Raw genomic sequence first — 16,928 nt, forward strand, 5'->3', positions numbered from 1 at the left:
GTTCTCCTGTTCCCGCACTAATACCTTATCCATTTGCTAAGAAACATTCCACATACAACTTTTCTCGTGTTACATGCCGCTGGGCTACTATTAGTGCTGATGTAACCAAGAAAGTCCTGTTTATTTTCAAAGATTTTTCAGAATAAAAGATCATTTAAACGTAGTCATTTTGCTCCACTGACAAAACTTTACAGCTCAAGTGATCGAAGGTGTAGCTGAGAGAATCTGGTTATTTTATAAAGTAAAAGATTGTTGAGACTTTAATTGATTTATTAATTATTTCATCTGCAGCCTGGTGCCAATTGACCCATGGTCCATTGCAGTATCTGTCAAAGCTATACTTCAGGTGTGTCCAGCCAATGAGAACATGCCAGAGCAGAGTATGCTGGAGAACATGCAGGAATGCGGTCCGTGAGGCCTGGAGGTGTCTATTCCTGACCTATACTGACTAGTGTTTCCAACAAGCATGTTTTATATATTTTTTTTCTCTTTTGAGGAAACTAATCACAAGATTTTTGTAATATTTCTAAATTCATATTCAAAATATTTTTTATATATTTAACTTTATTTCTCCAGAACTTATTTTCAATAACTGAGGATCAGTCTTATTTTCCCCATTTAAGGAAAAAACACTTTTACTTTGAAATTGAGCTTCACCGACACGTTACTTTGACTACCAGTGACCGTAGCGTGTTCTGTTTAGTTTATACACCTACAATCCAACAGTTTTCTCCATTTTAGAGCGATAACTAAACTGCCTGAAGTGTATTTTTAACTCATTATATTTATAAAGATCACGAATCGGCGATCTCAGACGCTGCTCAAATTTTTGCAAACAGATGGCCAATATCCAAGTATTCGGATACTCGTTCCCACCCCACTTTTGACGCCCTTCAAACACACAGCAAATAAAACCGAAGTAAAACCTTGCACGGCCTCACCTGTTGGGACTGGAAGATGCGTCCTGGTTGTTCTCCTCCTCCGGGGGAGATTTGGGTTTGTCCTCCACCTCTGTGTCATTTTTCTTCTCTCCTGATTCTCCATTAACTGGAAGAGATCATTTTAGACTCAACAGATCTGAGCTCTGCATCAAAGGAAAGATAAGACGCTGGTTTTACCAGTATTTTGTGTTTCCTTATCGTTTTCCTCATCCTTCGTCTCCGTCTTCATTTTAGCAGGAACCTCCGATTTACCCACAAAACGTAGTTTTAACTTATTATAGACGTCAGTAGCTTTCTCCATGACGGCCGTGCTGGCTTTATACCGCCGAATCTGTGAAAACAACAACACATTAGAAACAAGTGTTGCACTGAGAGAGACTTTTTAAAGTGATAAAAACGATGTTATGTGTTTTCGGCTAACATAGATATTGATGACGTCATCGAGGGTTAGCAACGTCCAAATTTGAAGACACTATTTTTCCATACCTCTCTGCCTTGGGCTAAATGTAGGGGATGGAGAGAAGAATTCTGCTTTGGTCTAAAATAACATTTTGGAGTATTTTTTTTTAATTGAAATCGTTGTGAATCAGGAGCAGACAAAAAAAGGAAGTTTGAAAAAGATTGTATTTGTGACGTAGAAAATACTTTGGGCACGCAGGTTCCTGAACACAATTTAGAGGCAAATTTCTAATCTGCAGAAATGATGTCGTAATAAACAGGTCTTTTCCTTTTAGCTAAAAACAGCAGTAATGTGTGTATCAGATATGATACACATGGTTATAAAGGATTGAACTGGACTAAAAAAAAGAAAAATGCTTTTCTTAAAACATTTTTAATGCTCTTTTTAGTTTTCCACTGAAAATAGTCCGTAGTAATTCAGTCATTGTCTGCCCACTTCCTTAAAGGGTAACCAAACAGGGAAGTTGGAGGCTGACTCTACCCAGTCTAAATTTGAAAATCCAGTCAGAGGGGTGGGGCTTGGGAACAGGACTGTTATTACTGAAGCCACAGAAAAATTTCTTTTTTATTTTTTTTCATTTAATTTCTCTCTTTCTCTCATGTTACATCATAATCTACAATAAACAAAGGGTCATACACAACATAAAAGAGACAGAAACAACGTAACACGAGAGAAAAGGAGCATGATGAGGACTAAGTCTTATTATTCATGCCCCTTAAACAAACCACTTTGGCCATCCAGATCACAAACATCTATATAATTATTTACACGTTTTTAAAACATGCTACTTTTTTATAGTCTTTTTAACAGCAGAATTGTTTGTGAGATTTTTATTTCAATGATTAAAGAATTCCACAGTTTTATTCCAGAAAACATGAAACCTCTTTGCCTCAATGAAGTCTGACCAAAGGGTAAATAAAAGTCCCCTTTTCTTCGATTATTACAATCAGTAATTAATTTAAATTTCCCTCAAATATGCTCTGGAATCAATCTGTTTTTAACCTTCGACATGGTCATAACTACTTAACTGAACAAGATCTGGAAATTTGAGGCTGTTGGTTTTAAAACAAAAAGTTCATGGGTGTAGTCTCTTGGTCCTGAATGATTTATAATTCTCACAACTTTCTTTTTTAGTAGGTTTAATCTACTGATGTAACTTTTGCTACTTTTCCCACACCTCATAGCAATAGAGAAGGTATGGGACTATTAAGGAAGTGTATAAAATGTGTAAGACATCTTTATCTAGAATATGTTTTACTTTATATAAAATACCAATGTTTTTACTTATTTTCTTACTTATATAATCAATGTGGGATTTCCAACTAAGTTTATTATCGAGTACGACTCCTAAAAATTTTATTTCACAAACGTTATTAATAACAACTTCCTCAATTTTAATATTTCTATTTTCACCATAATTTATTGTTCCAAATATCATACATTTAGTTTTTTCCCAAATTAGAACTAATTTGTTTGACCAAATGGTTTGACCAATCACAAAATCCAGCTGTAATACCTCAATTTAACCTATGGGGGCAGCACACAGACAGTTTTTGACTATATTTTCAAGAATTAAACAAGCTCATTTTAATTTATCAAACAATGACCAACAGACAAGACTGTTAAAGTCCCATTTATATAAAGTTGATTTCAGGTTTGGTTACCCTTTAACTAAAGGCCTTTGATGTGTTTTTGTAGGAGGAAAGTACCTTTTTCAGCGTGGCGATGACCTCGGCGTTTTTCTGAAGGATGTGGCTGGTCACAGGTACGGCCTCCAGCTCCTCCAGGGCTTGTAGACATCGCTCAATATCCTAGAAAGAACAAATAGGGGAAATTAATCACCGGTAAAAATAAACATCCCAAAAGGTAAACGATTTTGACAGTAACTTACTGGGTTGTCCACTTTGAGTGCAAACTTGATATCTGTGTGGAGTTTCTGTAACTTTTCCTCTGGAGATTGCTCTGCATGAAGACAAAGAAATGATGTAAACTTTGTGAGGAAGATTCATGGAGATGAGCGATCATCAGCTGAGGTGAAGCAGCACTGACCCTTCTTCTTCTCTGGTTTCTTCTCGTGCTGCCGCTCTGGTCTGCGTTTGGGTTTTTCAGGCTTTGACCTGAAAGGCGGGAAACTTTGTGATCGGTGTCCTTTAATGTTTGATGAGGTTCTGCTGTCGTATCCTCACCTCGATCTGGACTTCTCCTCTAACCGCCTGGCTTTCTTCTCCTTCAGCTCCTTCTCCTTTCTTTCTTTTCTCTCTTTCTCCTTCTTTACTTTCGCCTTCTTCTGGTTGTCCAGCTTCTTAGGCGGCTTCTTTGATTTCTGAAAGACAAAAAACCGTTAATAAATAATCAGCAGTTCTGTTATTTCAATAAGGTTGGAATTCGAGATTTACCTCAACTGGAGGAGGAGAATCTGAGTCTGAAGGAGCCGGGATTGGAGGAGGAGGAGGTTTCTTGGACTTCTTCAGCGGGTGATCATCTATACCTTCATCTGAGCTGCTGCTGCCATCGCTGTCACTCTCTTTTTTACCCCTGTCTTTGTCTTTTTTCTTTTTTTCATCTTCCTCCTTCTCCCTCTCGCGTAACCGGCGGAGCTCCTCGGCCTCCTCCCGTTTTCGCCGCTCCTCCAGCTCTCGCCTGCGCTCCTCGTCGCGTTTCTTCCATTCACTGATGCGGTCGGGTTCACTGTCACTGCAGACAAAAATCACCGCAACATGAACACAAGCGATGTCTGTGAAGGTGCGAGCAGAGGGCGGGCCGGACCTGTCGCTGTCGGAGGAGGATGAAGGTGCTTGTTTGGCCGGGGCGGGTTTGGGTTTCCGCGCACGAGGCTTTGGTGCAGGCTTTTCTGTGGGGAAAAATGCGTGAAAAAAGGAACAAATTCTTGGGAAACAGATCAAAATAAAGCCACACCTTTCTTGCGCGGCTGAGGACCCTTCTGGGGAGGCGGGTCGGAATCCGAGTCCGACTTTGAACCAGACTGGGATTCTGATCCGGATAGCGCCGGCCGCGGCTTCTCATCCTCAGAGTCGCTGTCCATCACTTTCTTTTCTGACCCGGATCCCGACTCCGAATCCGAGTCGGACGAAGCTTTCTGCATCATTGCAGACAAAAGAAAGTTTTATTACGTAAAAAATGTAGAAAGTTATTTCTTTCCTAAAAGTTTCACCTTTTTTTTCCCTCTGCCTCCAACTTTCTTTCCACCTCGACCTCCAGCTTTCTTCTCTGGAGTGAAGTCCTGGGAAGTAAAGTTAGTCGTTTACAGACTGTTTGCTGTCAAACTTTCAGGTTTTTTTGTGTGTTTTCTGTGTTTGAACCTGGTCGCTATTCTTTCCAGAATCGGAGTCTGAGGGAGTAGGATCGGATTCAGACGGAGATCCGCTCTCTTGGCCTCGGTCACTGGAGGAGCCTCGAGCTTTTTTGGGAGGAGGAGGCCGCTGAAAAACAGAAGAAAATCCAAAACATTTTTCTTTTAAAACGAAACAAAATTTAATTCTATAAAATCTTCTGTTTAGAAAATAAACGAGGAGAGTTTTGCTGCAAGGCCCGGGGGCCGGATCCGGCCCTCCGGGTAATTCTATCCGGCCCTCCAGATCATTTTATTTTATTGTTATTAATGACCCGATGTTATCTTGCACTTATTTCTAACTTGTATAATTTTGACAAAATATATTTTTATGGAGAGTGAAATATTGAAAGTTATTTAAGGTTTAAGTTGATTTATTCTGGAATAATATTCCTGTTTTTTTTTTAATATCCATAATTATGTTAAAAAGTTACAGTTTTAAAGTTTTAAAAGTTGTTATTATGCTAGGTTTTTGGACTATTTTGGCATTTACTAAGATGTTTTAGGCTTTTTGGAGTTTAGCTAATATTTCAGCTACATGCTAGCTGTTTTGGCTAACTCTGTTTTTTTTTTTAGGCTAATTTGGCATTAAGATAATATTTTAGATGGCTATCAGCTTCAGCGTTTTTAGCTATCACACTTAGGGTTTTTAGCTATCAATTTCAGCTTACAGCATTCACACTAGCATTATCACAGGTAATGCTATATATCTAGTTCATAATTATGTTAAAAAGTTACAGTTTTGAAGATTTAAAAATAAATTTTAGAGTGTTCAATAAATGTTTATCCTGTTCGATTTAAGGTGTGTTTTGGATTTTGGTCTCTTGTGCGATTGAGTTTTACACCCATTTTAGACGCAGCTAAGTGAACGATAAAATATCTAGAAATGTTGATCCTACAATTACACATCAGATCAGGAGTTTTTCTGCAAACAGCTGCTCAGTTTGATAAACAGTCGTCATTCGTTCATAAAAGAAAAGACTTTTGCTATAAAGACATCATGAAACTGGCTACCTTTGGCGCCTGCGGTTTCCGCTTCACTCCTCCTCTTCCTCCGTCTTCACTACCAGAATCTGAATCGTCTTCAGAACCCGAGACGGCTCTCTGAGGCACCTTGGCGTCCTCCTCCTCCTCCTCCTCCTCTTCCTCCTCAGCATCCTCGTCCGTTCGTTCTCCGGGGTTGCTGCCTTCGCTGTCGGATGAGCTGGGCGGCTGGAGTGAACACAAAAAGGAAGATTATTTCATCTAAAAGGAAACACTTTAGTGGACTGACAGCCTCATGTTTGGTCCTTATTATGGGTCATAAACAAACAGAGTTGAGGAAAAGAAAGATTCTCCGTCAGCTTGAATCCAGGCGTATGATTTAAATTTTCAGGAAAACTGAGCAGAATTTTAAGGGAACAAAGAGATGTGACATGTCGCTTAGAAATGCATTAAACTCAGCAAAAACAAAAAAAAAAGAAATCTCCAGAAACAAATACAAAAAAGACTTGACACCTGTGTTTATCAGAACTAAAATAAAAAACAAAACCTAGCAGCAGGATGAGGGTAATCATCTCTAATCCCACAAAAAAGTTAACCGTAGATCACAGATGAGGTGAGGTTGGAGCGTTGCCCTCATTCTCACCCCTCGAAACAATTAATCACCAACTGCTGTATAATAAACACATGGATCATGTGACGCTACAGCCGAAAAATGCGTCACAAACCAAATGAGACAGAGAAATAGCAGATATGTGCGTTCAGTCTGACGGACTTACCACAGGTGGAGCGCTGTAAGAGGCATGAGGATTGTTCTGGATCTCCCATAAACCCTCGTTGAATCCCTTCCTCTTGTTGGGCTTTCCGTAGCGTTCTCTGTACTTTTCATAAGGAAAAAGATCTTTTGCTGCTAGGAACGCGCTGTAAGAAAAAAGTTCAGATATTTAACTGTCGGGAGGTTCTGTGTTTAGAAGAATAATATAATGACTGATGCTATTTTGTCAAACAAAAATGAGCTTCTCGTTAAAAAAATAATTTTGAGCTAATAATACCCAATAAAATGTATATTAGAGGTGATTTGACTTTCTATCTGCAGATGCAATAAAATATTACTTTAATTTTGATAGATAAATGCCCTCATAAGCTGGAGAGACCACTTAAAGCGATAAAAATTGTGTTCTCCTATCATGTTTTAGATTAAACTGTGGATCAGAAACCTCCAAATGGCTCCTTCTGTTCAGTCTTTTCTATTTCTCTATAATGAAATAATTCCCAGTGGTCTTTTAATTGTGATTATTAGAGTTTTTTTTTACCAGAATCAAAAATCCTGTCATGTTTTTCAGGACCTATTTTCTGCAGCTCCATAGAAATTCACCTGAGTTGTGGTTGGGACTGTTGCTCTGGGTGATACCCTCCGGCTAATTTCCCATCAGCCCTTTGTTTACACTCTCTCCCGCTAGCCTATAGCACCTCACAAGCCCAAGCTAACAGCATAGCAACAAAAATGGTGAGCAATACTGAAGCTATCCAGATTTAAATCAGATTCCAGGAAAATTAAGACAATAGTGGATCTGTTTGTCTGCAAGTGGATGCATCAGAACTGTAGCAGAGAAGGGGCATTTTGTGTTTTCCTATCATCATTTAAATTAAACTGTGGATAAAAATCCCTCAAATGGCTCAATGTTAAATTTTTGCAGACACACAAAGAGAATTAGGCTTAAAACTGAATTTCTGAGTATTTCTTTATTCAAATTGTTGTGAATCAAGAGCAGACAAAAAAAGCTGTTTGAAAAAGCTCGTAGCTGTCGTGTACAAACTACAGCTGAAGGGCCACAAGCTAACTGCTCTGCTCCATTCTGATGCATCATCTTCAGATAAATAGATCTATGTACGTCTTTGTTTTCCTTCTGCACAGCTCCAATATTGCTCGCCATTCGGACTGTTAACAAAGAGCTCTCAGCAACTCACAACTCAAAGGTGAATTTCTAATCAACTCTTGCTGCTCAGCAGAAACTATGTCCTAGAAAAACAATGCAGGTTTTAGATTTTGGCTTAAAAAAAACAGCATCATCATAATTTAAAAACCACTACTTTGAAAATAGATCAAAGATGATCAGAGTGGGACTTTAAATCAATTTCTGAATACAAAAAATTCACAACAAACGGAGATGAACAACAGCGGCTGCACTCACGTTTCATGTGTCCCAAAAAAGAAAATTGGGATTTTATTGGGTGGGGGCTTCACTGCTCCATCAGCTACATCCTCAATCTGTAAACAAGAATCAGACAAGATGTTAAACATATGAATGAAGCCAGAATATGACGGTCCCTATTATACACTGTGATACAATTAAAGCCAATTTAAGAGGCAATAAAAATATATGAAGTTCATCTAAATGAATGACCTGAATGTTTAAACATATCTTCTGCTTTTACTGTCCAGAGTTGATATTGAAAGTGATGCTTTGATGATCTGAAGCAAACTTTATAGACTGCTCTTCCATCAAAACCAAAACAAAAGTGCAACTGCAGGAACACATGATGCCATGTTAGGTTGCATTTCTACGTGCTTTCAATGCTGATGCGCACAATAAAAACATAGAAGCTGCATTTATCCGTACATGGATTTGCTTTTGTTTATTTTGTGTTATTTTAAGGAGAATGTGAAGCGCGAGCCCCGCTGGGAAAAAAAAACGTCTCCATTAAAATTAGGCCAGCAGCATCTCATGCAAATGTACGGCTGGAGATTCGGCTCCATGACGTCGTTAGCCGACCCGCTACCATCAAACGAAGCCCGGATAGGATGATGCTCCAAACATCGTGCAGAAAAAGCCAGAAAACCTTCAGGCTCCCAACCCACCCCCTCCTCCGCCCCTCCGGGTAACGCTGCCTGCTTACCCTCGCTGGCCAGTGGGGGTATCCCTTCATTTTAGCAAAGACCAGGTCTCCGGGCATGAAGCTGTGCGGCATGGTTCCGGTTCCGAACGCAGCTTGGACTTTAAAATGACGTTCAGACGCGCAGACTTTTTGTGTCTCGCTTGGTCTGATGTTTTCAGGTCGACACGAAACCTGGAAACGATGGAGTTAGCTAACAGGCTAGCTGCATACTAACGATACTGACGTTACCGCGAGAAGACCCAAAACGTGAAGACAAGGCCGACTGCTTCCGCTCAGGAATCAAACTTCAAAATAAAAGATTCTCCAGCAATTAAAAAAGTTAGACTTGTTTTTATTTATTTATGTCAATTTACATATATTTTATCAATTTGGAACATTGAAATCCTGAAACAAAAGGCGGAAGAAAAAGTTAAAAATTGAAAACTAGAACAAAATCTAATTAGCTGATAAAGAGTATTTTTGCTTATGTAAAAACAATAATAATATATAACATATAAGACCAAACTAAAAAAAAGCGATAAAAATGATCAGAATTTCCAAGAAATAAATGCAATTTTCAGATAAACTGATAAACACTTCAAAGGTTTTATAGCTTTCTTATTACATTTTTGTGGGAATCTAAAAAAAAAAAAAGGAAAAATGCATGATATTGTTTTTGTATTATTAAAATTGTTGCTTCTCTGTCAAAAAAAAATGGCATTGGTTTGAATCTACTGGGTACCTCACGATTCGATTACAATTCAGGAGGCAAATATTTTGTTATGAAACGATTATCAATGCAGCTTGAAGTCATTATCTGAGTTTGGTGGACATGAGATTTTAGCTGCCAGTCTTCGGTTATTTAATGGTCAGTTGTTGTGAAGTCTGATTCTGTGGTGATTGAAGTCCCAGCATCACACGTTAATGTTGTCCTGTCAGCTTTCACAACTGCTGCAGTGACTTCAGCTTTTGCTTCAGTATATAGTGCTGGGTTGGGTTGAGCGTATCGGTGAAGAAGGGACGGGAAGGAATGTTGTATCTTGGCTCTTACATATGGAGCAACTTTCAGAGGCCCCCATTCTCCCCCTCAGAATACGGTCTCAAGTCCTTTGCTATAAAATATCGGATTGACTTTTTATTACATGTTTGTGTCCCCTTCAAAAAATGTTAGAGAAAAAAAACACCCTGGGTTTAGTCTCGCTTGTTACTTTTTAAATTATATACATTTTTTGAGTAATTTATGTATCATAATTGATGCATCTAATAATCAGTTTCTCCCCCCACTTCTATCATTTACAAACATTGGGGAATTTTTCTATGAATACAAAGAATAAATGTATAGCTTTAAACTGTTTTATATCAAAACACAAGTCAACAAGTTAAATAACTTTCATTTTTAAATCTTCTTTCTTTTTTAAATTACAAACATTTAACATTGGAAATACATAGTTTCTCATTCAACAGTAACAGTTTCTTTGAAATGCTCAAACAAACTTGAGAAAGATAGATAGATAAACTTGAATTCCAGACTCTTAGTCCATAAAAACTTATGAAAGACATCAATACGCTCAATAAAAAAAATAAGCAAAAACAAAATAATGATAATAAAGAAAGAAAAAAAACAGATTGTTATACTTTAGTACCAGTGTTTCCTCAGCTCTGATGGATATCGTGTGGCACTATGTCCAATGTTTTAAGAAATAAAATTATGATATTTACAGACTCATGTAGGCAACACATTTCTTAAAAAGATGTTCTTAGTTATTTTTGCTTCCCCAAAAATAAGAAATGACTTTCAAATACTCTGTGTATTTTTATATATTGTTTAAAAGTACGTTTTTATTACTTTTTTATTATTTTTTGGGGGAACCCGGAAGTCATTATTTTGAAAAGCCAAACATCTGTGGAGAGAAGACATGTCGCTCTCCTCAGATGACAGTTCCAGCGGAAGTCCCGCCTTTCCTGCTTCGTGATTGGCTGATCTGTAATGAAGTTACTGATTCGTCCAATCCCAGGCGTGAATGTCGAGCTCCGCGCTGACCTCCCTCCTCATTCACCTCTAATGCTAACGCGGAGCCATGTTTCGGTCTTTTAGAGCCGTCCAGCAGTTAAACTGCAGCTTCCCGACTTTGCAGAAAGTCCACGTGAAGCCCAAACTCCTCTTCTGCACGTCCAGAATGGCCAGTTCCGGGTTCAGGATCGAACGGGACACGTTCGGCGAGCTCAAGGTCCCGGCTGACAAGTACTACGGCGCCCAGACTGTCAGGTCCACCATGAACTTTAAGATCGGGGGTCCGAGCGAGAGGATGCCGATCCAGGTCATCAAGGCCTTCGGCATCCTGAAGAAAGCGGCCGCCGAGGTGAACAAGGAGTTCGGGCTGGACCCCAAGCTGGCAGCAGCCATCATCCAGGCTGCAGAGGAGGTTTCTGCCGGGAAACTGGACGATCATTTCCCTCTGGTGGTGTGGCAGACCGGATCTGGAACCCAAACTAACATGAACGTCAATGAAGTCATCAGCAACAGGGCTATTGAGATCCTGGGGGGCACTCTTGGCTCCAAGGACCCGGTTCACCCCAATGATCACGTCAACAAGAGCCAGAGCTCCAACGACACCTTCCCCACCGCCATGCACATCGCCGTGGCCACAGAGGTCCACCAGGTCCTGCTGCCCGGCCTGCAGACTCTGCACGACGCCCTGTCTGCCAAAGCAGAGGAGTTCAAAGACATCATCAAGATCGGCCGCACCCACACCCAGGATGCCGTGCCCCTGTCCCTGGGGCAGGAGTTCAGCGGCTACGTCCAGCAGGTCAAGTACAGCATGGAGAGGGTGAAGGCCGCCATGCCCAGAGTGTACGAGCTGGCCGCAGGAGGCACCGCCGTGGGGACTGGACTCAACACTCGCATCGGCTTCGCCGAGAAGGTCGCCTCAGTCGTGGCCTCCCTCACAGGCCTGCCGTTTGTCACCGCCCCCAACAAGTTCGAGGCCCTGGCCGCCCACGATGCTCTGGTGGAGCTGAGCGGAGCGCTCAACACCGTGGCGGTCAGCATGATGAAGATCGCCAACGACATCCGTTTCCTGGGGTCGGGTCCTCGCTCCGGCTTGGGGGAGCTCGTCCTGCCAGAGAACGAGCCGGGAAGCAGCATCATGCCGGGGAAGGTGAACCCCACGCAGTGCGAGGCCATGACCATGGTGGCCGCCCAGGTGATGGGCAACCACGTGGCGGTGACGGTCGGCGGCAGCAACGGCCACTTCGAGCTTAACGTCTTTAAGCCCATGATGGTGAAGAACGTGCTGAACTCCGCCCAGCTGCTTGGCGACGCATCCGTCTCCTTCACCAACAACTGCGTGGTGGGCATCCAGGCCAACACCGACAGGATCAACAAGCTGATGAACGAGTCCCTCATGCTGGTCACCGCGCTCAACCCGCACATTGGATACGACAAAGCCGCCACCATCGCCAAGACCGCCCACAAGAAGGGCTCCACCCTGAAGGCCGTGGCCGTGGAGCTGGGCTACCTGAGCGAGGAGCAGTTCGACCAGTGGGTGAAGCCCAGCGAGATGCTGGGGCCCAAATGAAGCGCCAGCAGCCTAAGAACATTACAGAGAATTTATAAATGCCGTTAAACTGTACAAATAAACTACTTTGGAATCTGAATGAAAGCTAAAACAGCTCCTGTGATGTTTGACACCTTTATGACCGTCACAGCATCTTTACACTACAAATCTCTGTTGTTGAACGTCTGTGGCAGCTGTGCATCAACCTCAGCCCTGACTGTGGTGGTCGTGCCTCCCTGAGTTCAGGTTTACAGTTTCTGATGTTTCTCCAAATATTCCAGTTCATTAAATCTGAGACTCATTTGAAAAACAGAACTCTGGTTTTTGTTCTTCTCTGAAAAGATGAAACTTTATTTTTCACTTCTTTATTGTGCACACCAGGATTTACAAAAAACCCTTCTCATAGTAAATAAATCACAGATATTGAATAGAACCAAAAAAAGTATAAAAAAGCTGATCTTCTACTTCGTCCAGCTGACTTTAGGAATGTCATAATGCTCCGTCAGATTGTCCAGGTGGCGGTTAAAGTCCTGCAGGCAACACAACATGAGAGCTAGTTAGCATTTTAATATATGATCTTTAGCTTAGCCCCACAACACATTTTAAACTGGCAAAACAGAATGTCTACCGGTTTACCAAAGTTACATTAAAGAACTTAAAGAAGAATCTAATTCAGATTGTGTGTAGAAAGTACATGAAACAGACAGTTGGAGTTCAGAGTTTCATTCAGAGTTTGCTTCACAAGGATTTCCACTAACTGGTTTTAACCACAGCTAGTAATCTCTATATTTAACTACCCCAACAAGCATGAGCTAAATAGCTAGCTGAGGTTAGACGATTTATGACCATTCGTGACCTTATGACACAGCGCAACCTGGAAACATTTTTCTTCTTAACAGAAAGTCCCTTTGCATCAACAAGAAAAAAATAAAAACCAACTCATCAGAATTTAAGACAATTTTCGAGCCATATTTTAGTAAAATTCAGTTTTAAGGATCTGTGGTCAACCTACAAAAAAACCCTGTTAATTTGGCGAGTTCAGAGGGCTGTGGATCGTTGCTTAAGTTCAACGATTCACAAATTAAACCACGATTCTTACATTTTACTTTAATGTGTTTGCACAAGTGTTTTGTCTTTTTACTAGATGTATTTAATCACCATCATTTATATATTATTTATTGAGATTGAAATAAATACTTTTTGTCACTTCAAACAAGTTTTTTTTTTCTCATCAACTTTCTGGTTAAATTCATCAGTAAACAAAACCTAAACATCCGTTATTTCGTTCTCCACAGTTTTTGCACGCTCAAAGCTCTGCAACACTTTATGTACTAAAGCATTGCATTTTAGTGTAAAGCCGCGTTTTTCTGCATCAGAATCCACTGGAATTACGTTAATTATGTGAACTGATGAAGAGTTACCAGAATCAAAAGAATGTAAACACTGGAGCTAAAGCTCTGGTGTTAAAGCAAATTTGTTTTTTCACAACATCTGACTGTTACCTGGAGTTTTGTCTTATTTTTTTCAACTACCAAAACAAAACAAAAAAACACTCGCTTGTTTTATTTTGGAAATGGAAAGCTTCACCTGCACTTTATTTTGAAGATTTGTTTGCTTCCTGTGACAGTAGTGTATTTGTCTTATTTTTAATCTATAAAAATAAAATCCAGCATTCTGAGCAAAAGCTACATTTTTCCCCAAGTTGTATTCTTACTAAAAACTCTACCATTTTTATAAACCTACTAAATCGGCGATTTTAGACATCGGGAATATTTGTACTCCTAATTATTAGAGGCTAATCGCGATTATGTGAGTACTCAGATACTCATTACAGCCGTATTAGTTCATTCAGTAGCAGAACAATATTTTAGGAATCAGGACAGAGAACTTCCTGGTTCACGGCGTCTCACCTCCACTCTGTGTTTGTGTGTTTTTGATGCTTTCTTCAAAATCCGCTCCATTTGCTGCACAAAGAAAAAAACACAAGAAGATTTTCCATTAATAACACACACCTGCATCACTTTAGTTCTGATTAAAGTCCAAAAACATGTTAAAATATTGTACTGGTAAAAATAAAACAACTTGATATTCATATTACTACTATATACTTGAAAAAAACACTACATTATTCATACATTATTCTGTCTTGTACTTCTATCCAAATTGTTTATTGAGTCCATAGTTAAGAAAGAATCTGTAGACCTTAGAATTCTTTGCTGTTTTATGCACTAAAAACAGAAAAAAACTTTGTGAGTATGACGCAAGAGAAAACCAAAAGCCAAAACAAATGCAGCTTTCAGTTCTTAAAAATATAAATAAATAAACTTACTCTTTTCTCCTGCATTTTATCAAATGCGATCTGTGCTGGAGTCCTTTTGTCCACGTAGGCTTTCTTAGTTTTAGTTTCCTCATCGTTCTGGCTGGTGTTGACCTGCTCCAGGCGATGCTTGCTCTCTTTATTCTTCTTCTTCTTTCTGAAAGAAGTCAAACATAAAGAGATTTTTCATTCAGATGATCTAAAAGACCCAGTTTAACTCGAGTTCTATCACCCCCAGTTTCTCTTCATTTACATTATATTAAACACATTTCAAATCTAACTGGAGCTCAAATTATTAGTATATTTTATTAGTTTTTTATTTTATTATTATTTTGGTATTTTTATTTACTGCTTTCTTCTTTTGGCCCCTTTTATGAAATGTTTTAATACTATGTATTAATTCCCAACTTTATTCTTATTTTTTTAAACTGATGTTTCTCCCAAGAACTATCACAAGCTGTGATCTAACAAACACATTTCTTTTTTAGGGCTATATTTACTTGTAAGTGTCTTAAATGTGTCCTGATGTTAAAATTTTAGCTTCAAGAGCTACATTGCTTTTTAAATAAACAGTCACGTGACCTACGTGACAGGCTATTGTTTTGGTGCGGCTAAAGCTAGTTAGCTATCGTTCAAGTGTTTTTTACTGACGGACCAGCAAGCCAAAAACGAACAAAAAGAGAGGAGAACGCTGACTTTTAACTACAAACAAATTAAAAGGTTGCTTGTCTCAAATTCACTCCATTTTCTAAAGTACAACGTGACATCGACGCCTTCGAAACCAAGCTAACGTTACTCCCGATGGTTTGATCACTGCGATTTTCCCCTTGAAACGTCTCTATTTTATTCGAACGAGCCTATGATCTCGTTCATTTAGTTAACTTACTTTTTTCCTTCTGAAATGACTCCAACTCCCTTTATTTTCAAGGCGCTCTTCTGGATCGTCGCGTACTCGGACATTTTCTAGAAACGTTCCCCCGTCTTCTTCTGTTGCTTCACAGCAGACCTCACAGCCTGTTAACACGGCGGTTCCGCCACCTGTTGGTCAAAAGATGTACAACAACAACAGACGCCAAACCCTGCAGTACATCATCCCAGCCACACGGGGCGGTAAACTGATGTGACGGAACAAGGATTAAACCAAAAAACGGAAGTCCTGAGAGTTATGAATGTCAAACAGTAGCATGCTGCCTGTTTTCTTTAGATAATCTGAAGTAAAAATGTTTTCTTATCGCGTATTTTGTCTTGCGGCTCTCTCTAAAGGGATCACACGAAGCAGCACAACGTTTCTGACCAGAACAAACGTGTTAAATAAACCACAGTCCTGCGGATATGCGAAGAAAGTGGGTGAGTAGAAGAAAAAAATGTTAACCATTTAGCATCCTCTACAGTCAAACTCGTTTTTGTTGTCTTATCAACTCCATTAGTAATCTAAAAGAATATTAGCACTCTCTATAGTATTTAAAGTACATGTTTTCTGCTCCAGTGGCTAAAGGAAAAGGCAAAGGCATGGTCAAAGAGGAGCTGAAAGGACCAGAGGTGTGTAAAGACCCGATCAGACTTACCTCACATGCAGTTGGGGTCAACATCTTTAAGCAAGGAGAAGATCCCAAAATAAAACCCACAGAAGAATACCCGGAGTGGTGAGTAGACCATTATTTTCTTCATGGTAAAATGTCTATTCATCCACCAAATGTTGCATCTGTATTTTATTTTTATGATATATCTCTATTTCCTGTTGAATTCTGTGCAACATTTTTAATACAATTAATTTAATATTTGAGTTTAAACTTTCCAGACTTAGTCATGTTTTGGTTGACATACAAATGTGCTGTGTACGTACATTATTATAGTTATTTACGGTGGCCTGGAAGTACAGATTACTTGACGCCAAAACATAGTAAAGATTTTTTTTTATTATTTAACCTTTATTGGTTTTTATCAGAGACCATGGGCCAAAATGCATCAACACAAGAAAATAAAATACAGTTAAAACAATTATAATAGAAATAAAATTACAATTAAATTTAAAATTAAATATCACAACAACTACTAAAAAAGTAAAACAAACAATGATTAAAAAAAAAGATTATGTTTTAGAAAACACATTTCTGGAAACCAAAAAACGATAAGACAAAATAAAAGAAACATTTAGGAAAAACAAAAGTTATTCCCAGAAACCAAATGCTTAAAAGCAAAACGCATTAATAACTGGAAAAGGAAACACTAGATGACATTATTGATTGGATGATGATATCCAGCATCACTTTATGGCACATAACTTTAGGTTGAAATGATAAACACATCATCATCCAATCAGTGATTGAATTTTGTGATTGACATGCTTAAATTGTTTTTGCTTTTACACACCCCTCTGCATTTAACCGGACTTGGGACCGGCACAGGGGGGCACTGGATTGTGCCCCCTTGTGGTTGCATTACACAC

At 39.4% G+C, this 16,928-nt stretch overlaps 4 protein-coding genes across 4 annotated transcripts in view; 2 read left to right on the top strand and 2 right to left on the bottom strand.

The window, feature by feature from the left end:
* Positions 1-8,898, bottom strand: part of hdgfl2 (HDGF like 2) — an 11,492-nt gene extending 2,594 nt beyond the window's left edge. The window contains exons 1-15 of the mRNA XM_024278527.2: positions 8,630-8,898; positions 7,924-8,000; positions 6,511-6,652; positions 5,765-5,962; positions 4,722-4,841; positions 4,574-4,642; positions 4,318-4,498; positions 4,168-4,252; positions 3,798-4,095; positions 3,588-3,724; positions 3,451-3,518; positions 3,293-3,363; positions 3,111-3,212; positions 1,119-1,272; positions 942-1,047 (exon numbers count right to left, since the gene is read on the bottom strand). Coding sequence (XP_024134295.1) covers positions 942-1,047; positions 1,119-1,272; positions 3,111-3,212; positions 3,293-3,363; positions 3,451-3,518; positions 3,588-3,724; positions 3,798-4,095; positions 4,168-4,252; positions 4,318-4,498; positions 4,574-4,642; positions 4,722-4,841; positions 5,765-5,962; positions 6,511-6,652; positions 7,924-8,000; positions 8,630-8,701 — 1,880 coding nt within the window. The 5' untranslated portion in view covers positions 8,702-8,898. The remainder of the gene's footprint in view (positions 1-941; positions 1,048-1,118; positions 1,273-3,110; positions 3,213-3,292; positions 3,364-3,450; positions 3,519-3,587; positions 3,725-3,797; positions 4,096-4,167; positions 4,253-4,317; positions 4,499-4,573; positions 4,643-4,721; positions 4,842-5,764; positions 5,963-6,510; positions 6,653-7,923; positions 8,001-8,629) is intronic.
* A 1,601-nt stretch (positions 8,899-10,499) lies between these two features.
* On the top strand, positions 10,500-12,475 carry fh (fumarate hydratase). Its single transcript, XM_024278528.2, has one exon. It carries the CDS (start codon positions 10,687-10,689, stop codon positions 12,184-12,186), a length of 1,500 nt encoding a protein of 499 aa, XP_024134296.1. The 5' UTR covers positions 10,500-10,686; the 3' UTR covers positions 12,187-12,475.
* A 39-nt stretch (positions 12,476-12,514) lies between these two features.
* On the bottom strand, positions 12,515-15,506 carry fam32a (family with sequence similarity 32 member A). The gene is made up of 4 exons (XM_024278530.2): positions 15,369-15,506; positions 14,495-14,639; positions 14,076-14,129; positions 12,515-12,695 (listed from the first exon to the last, which is right to left on the bottom strand). The coding sequence occupies exons 1-4, from the start codon at positions 15,440-15,442 to the stop codon at positions 12,627-12,629; spliced, it is 342 nt and encodes a 113-aa protein (XP_024134298.1). The 5' UTR covers positions 15,443-15,506; the 3' UTR covers positions 12,515-12,626.
* Positions 15,507-15,671: 165 nt separating this feature from the next.
* The window catches only part of mrpl54 (mitochondrial ribosomal protein L54), a 10,879-nt gene continuing 9,622 nt past the window's right edge, over positions 15,672-16,928 (top strand). The window contains exons 1-2 of the mRNA XM_024278529.2: positions 15,672-15,829; positions 15,969-16,125. Of these exons, the coding sequence (XP_024134297.2) occupies positions 15,703-15,829; positions 15,969-16,125 (284 nt within the window). The 5' untranslated portion in view covers positions 15,672-15,702. The remainder of the gene's footprint in view (positions 15,830-15,968; positions 16,126-16,928) is intronic.

The sequence above is a fragment of the Oryzias melastigma genome, linkage group LG4, assembly GCF_002922805.2.
Source record: "Oryzias melastigma strain HK-1 linkage group LG4, ASM292280v2, whole genome shotgun sequence".
In the NCBI taxonomy this organism is placed as follows: domain Eukaryota; kingdom Metazoa; phylum Chordata; class Actinopteri; order Beloniformes; family Adrianichthyidae; genus Oryzias; species Oryzias melastigma.

Excerpts from the sequence above, each read along its gene's own strand:
- fh (XM_024278528.2), top strand. The coding sequence starts at position 10,687 with ATGTTTCGGTCTTTTAGAGCCGTCCAGCAGTTAAACTGCAGCTTCCCG.
- fam32a (XM_024278530.2), bottom strand. The coding sequence starts at position 15,442 with ATGTCCGAGTACGCGACGATCCAGAAGAGCGCCTTGAAAATAAAGGGA. Across the intron at positions 14,640-15,368 it reads GTCATTTCAGAAGGAAAAAA|AAAGAAGAAGAAGAATAAAG; the intron begins GTAAGTTAACTA and ends GACTTCTTTCAG. Across the intron at positions 12,696-14,075 it reads CACACAAACACAGAGTGGAG|GACTTTAACCGCCACCTGGA; the intron begins GTGAGACGCCGT and ends TGTTGCCTGCAG.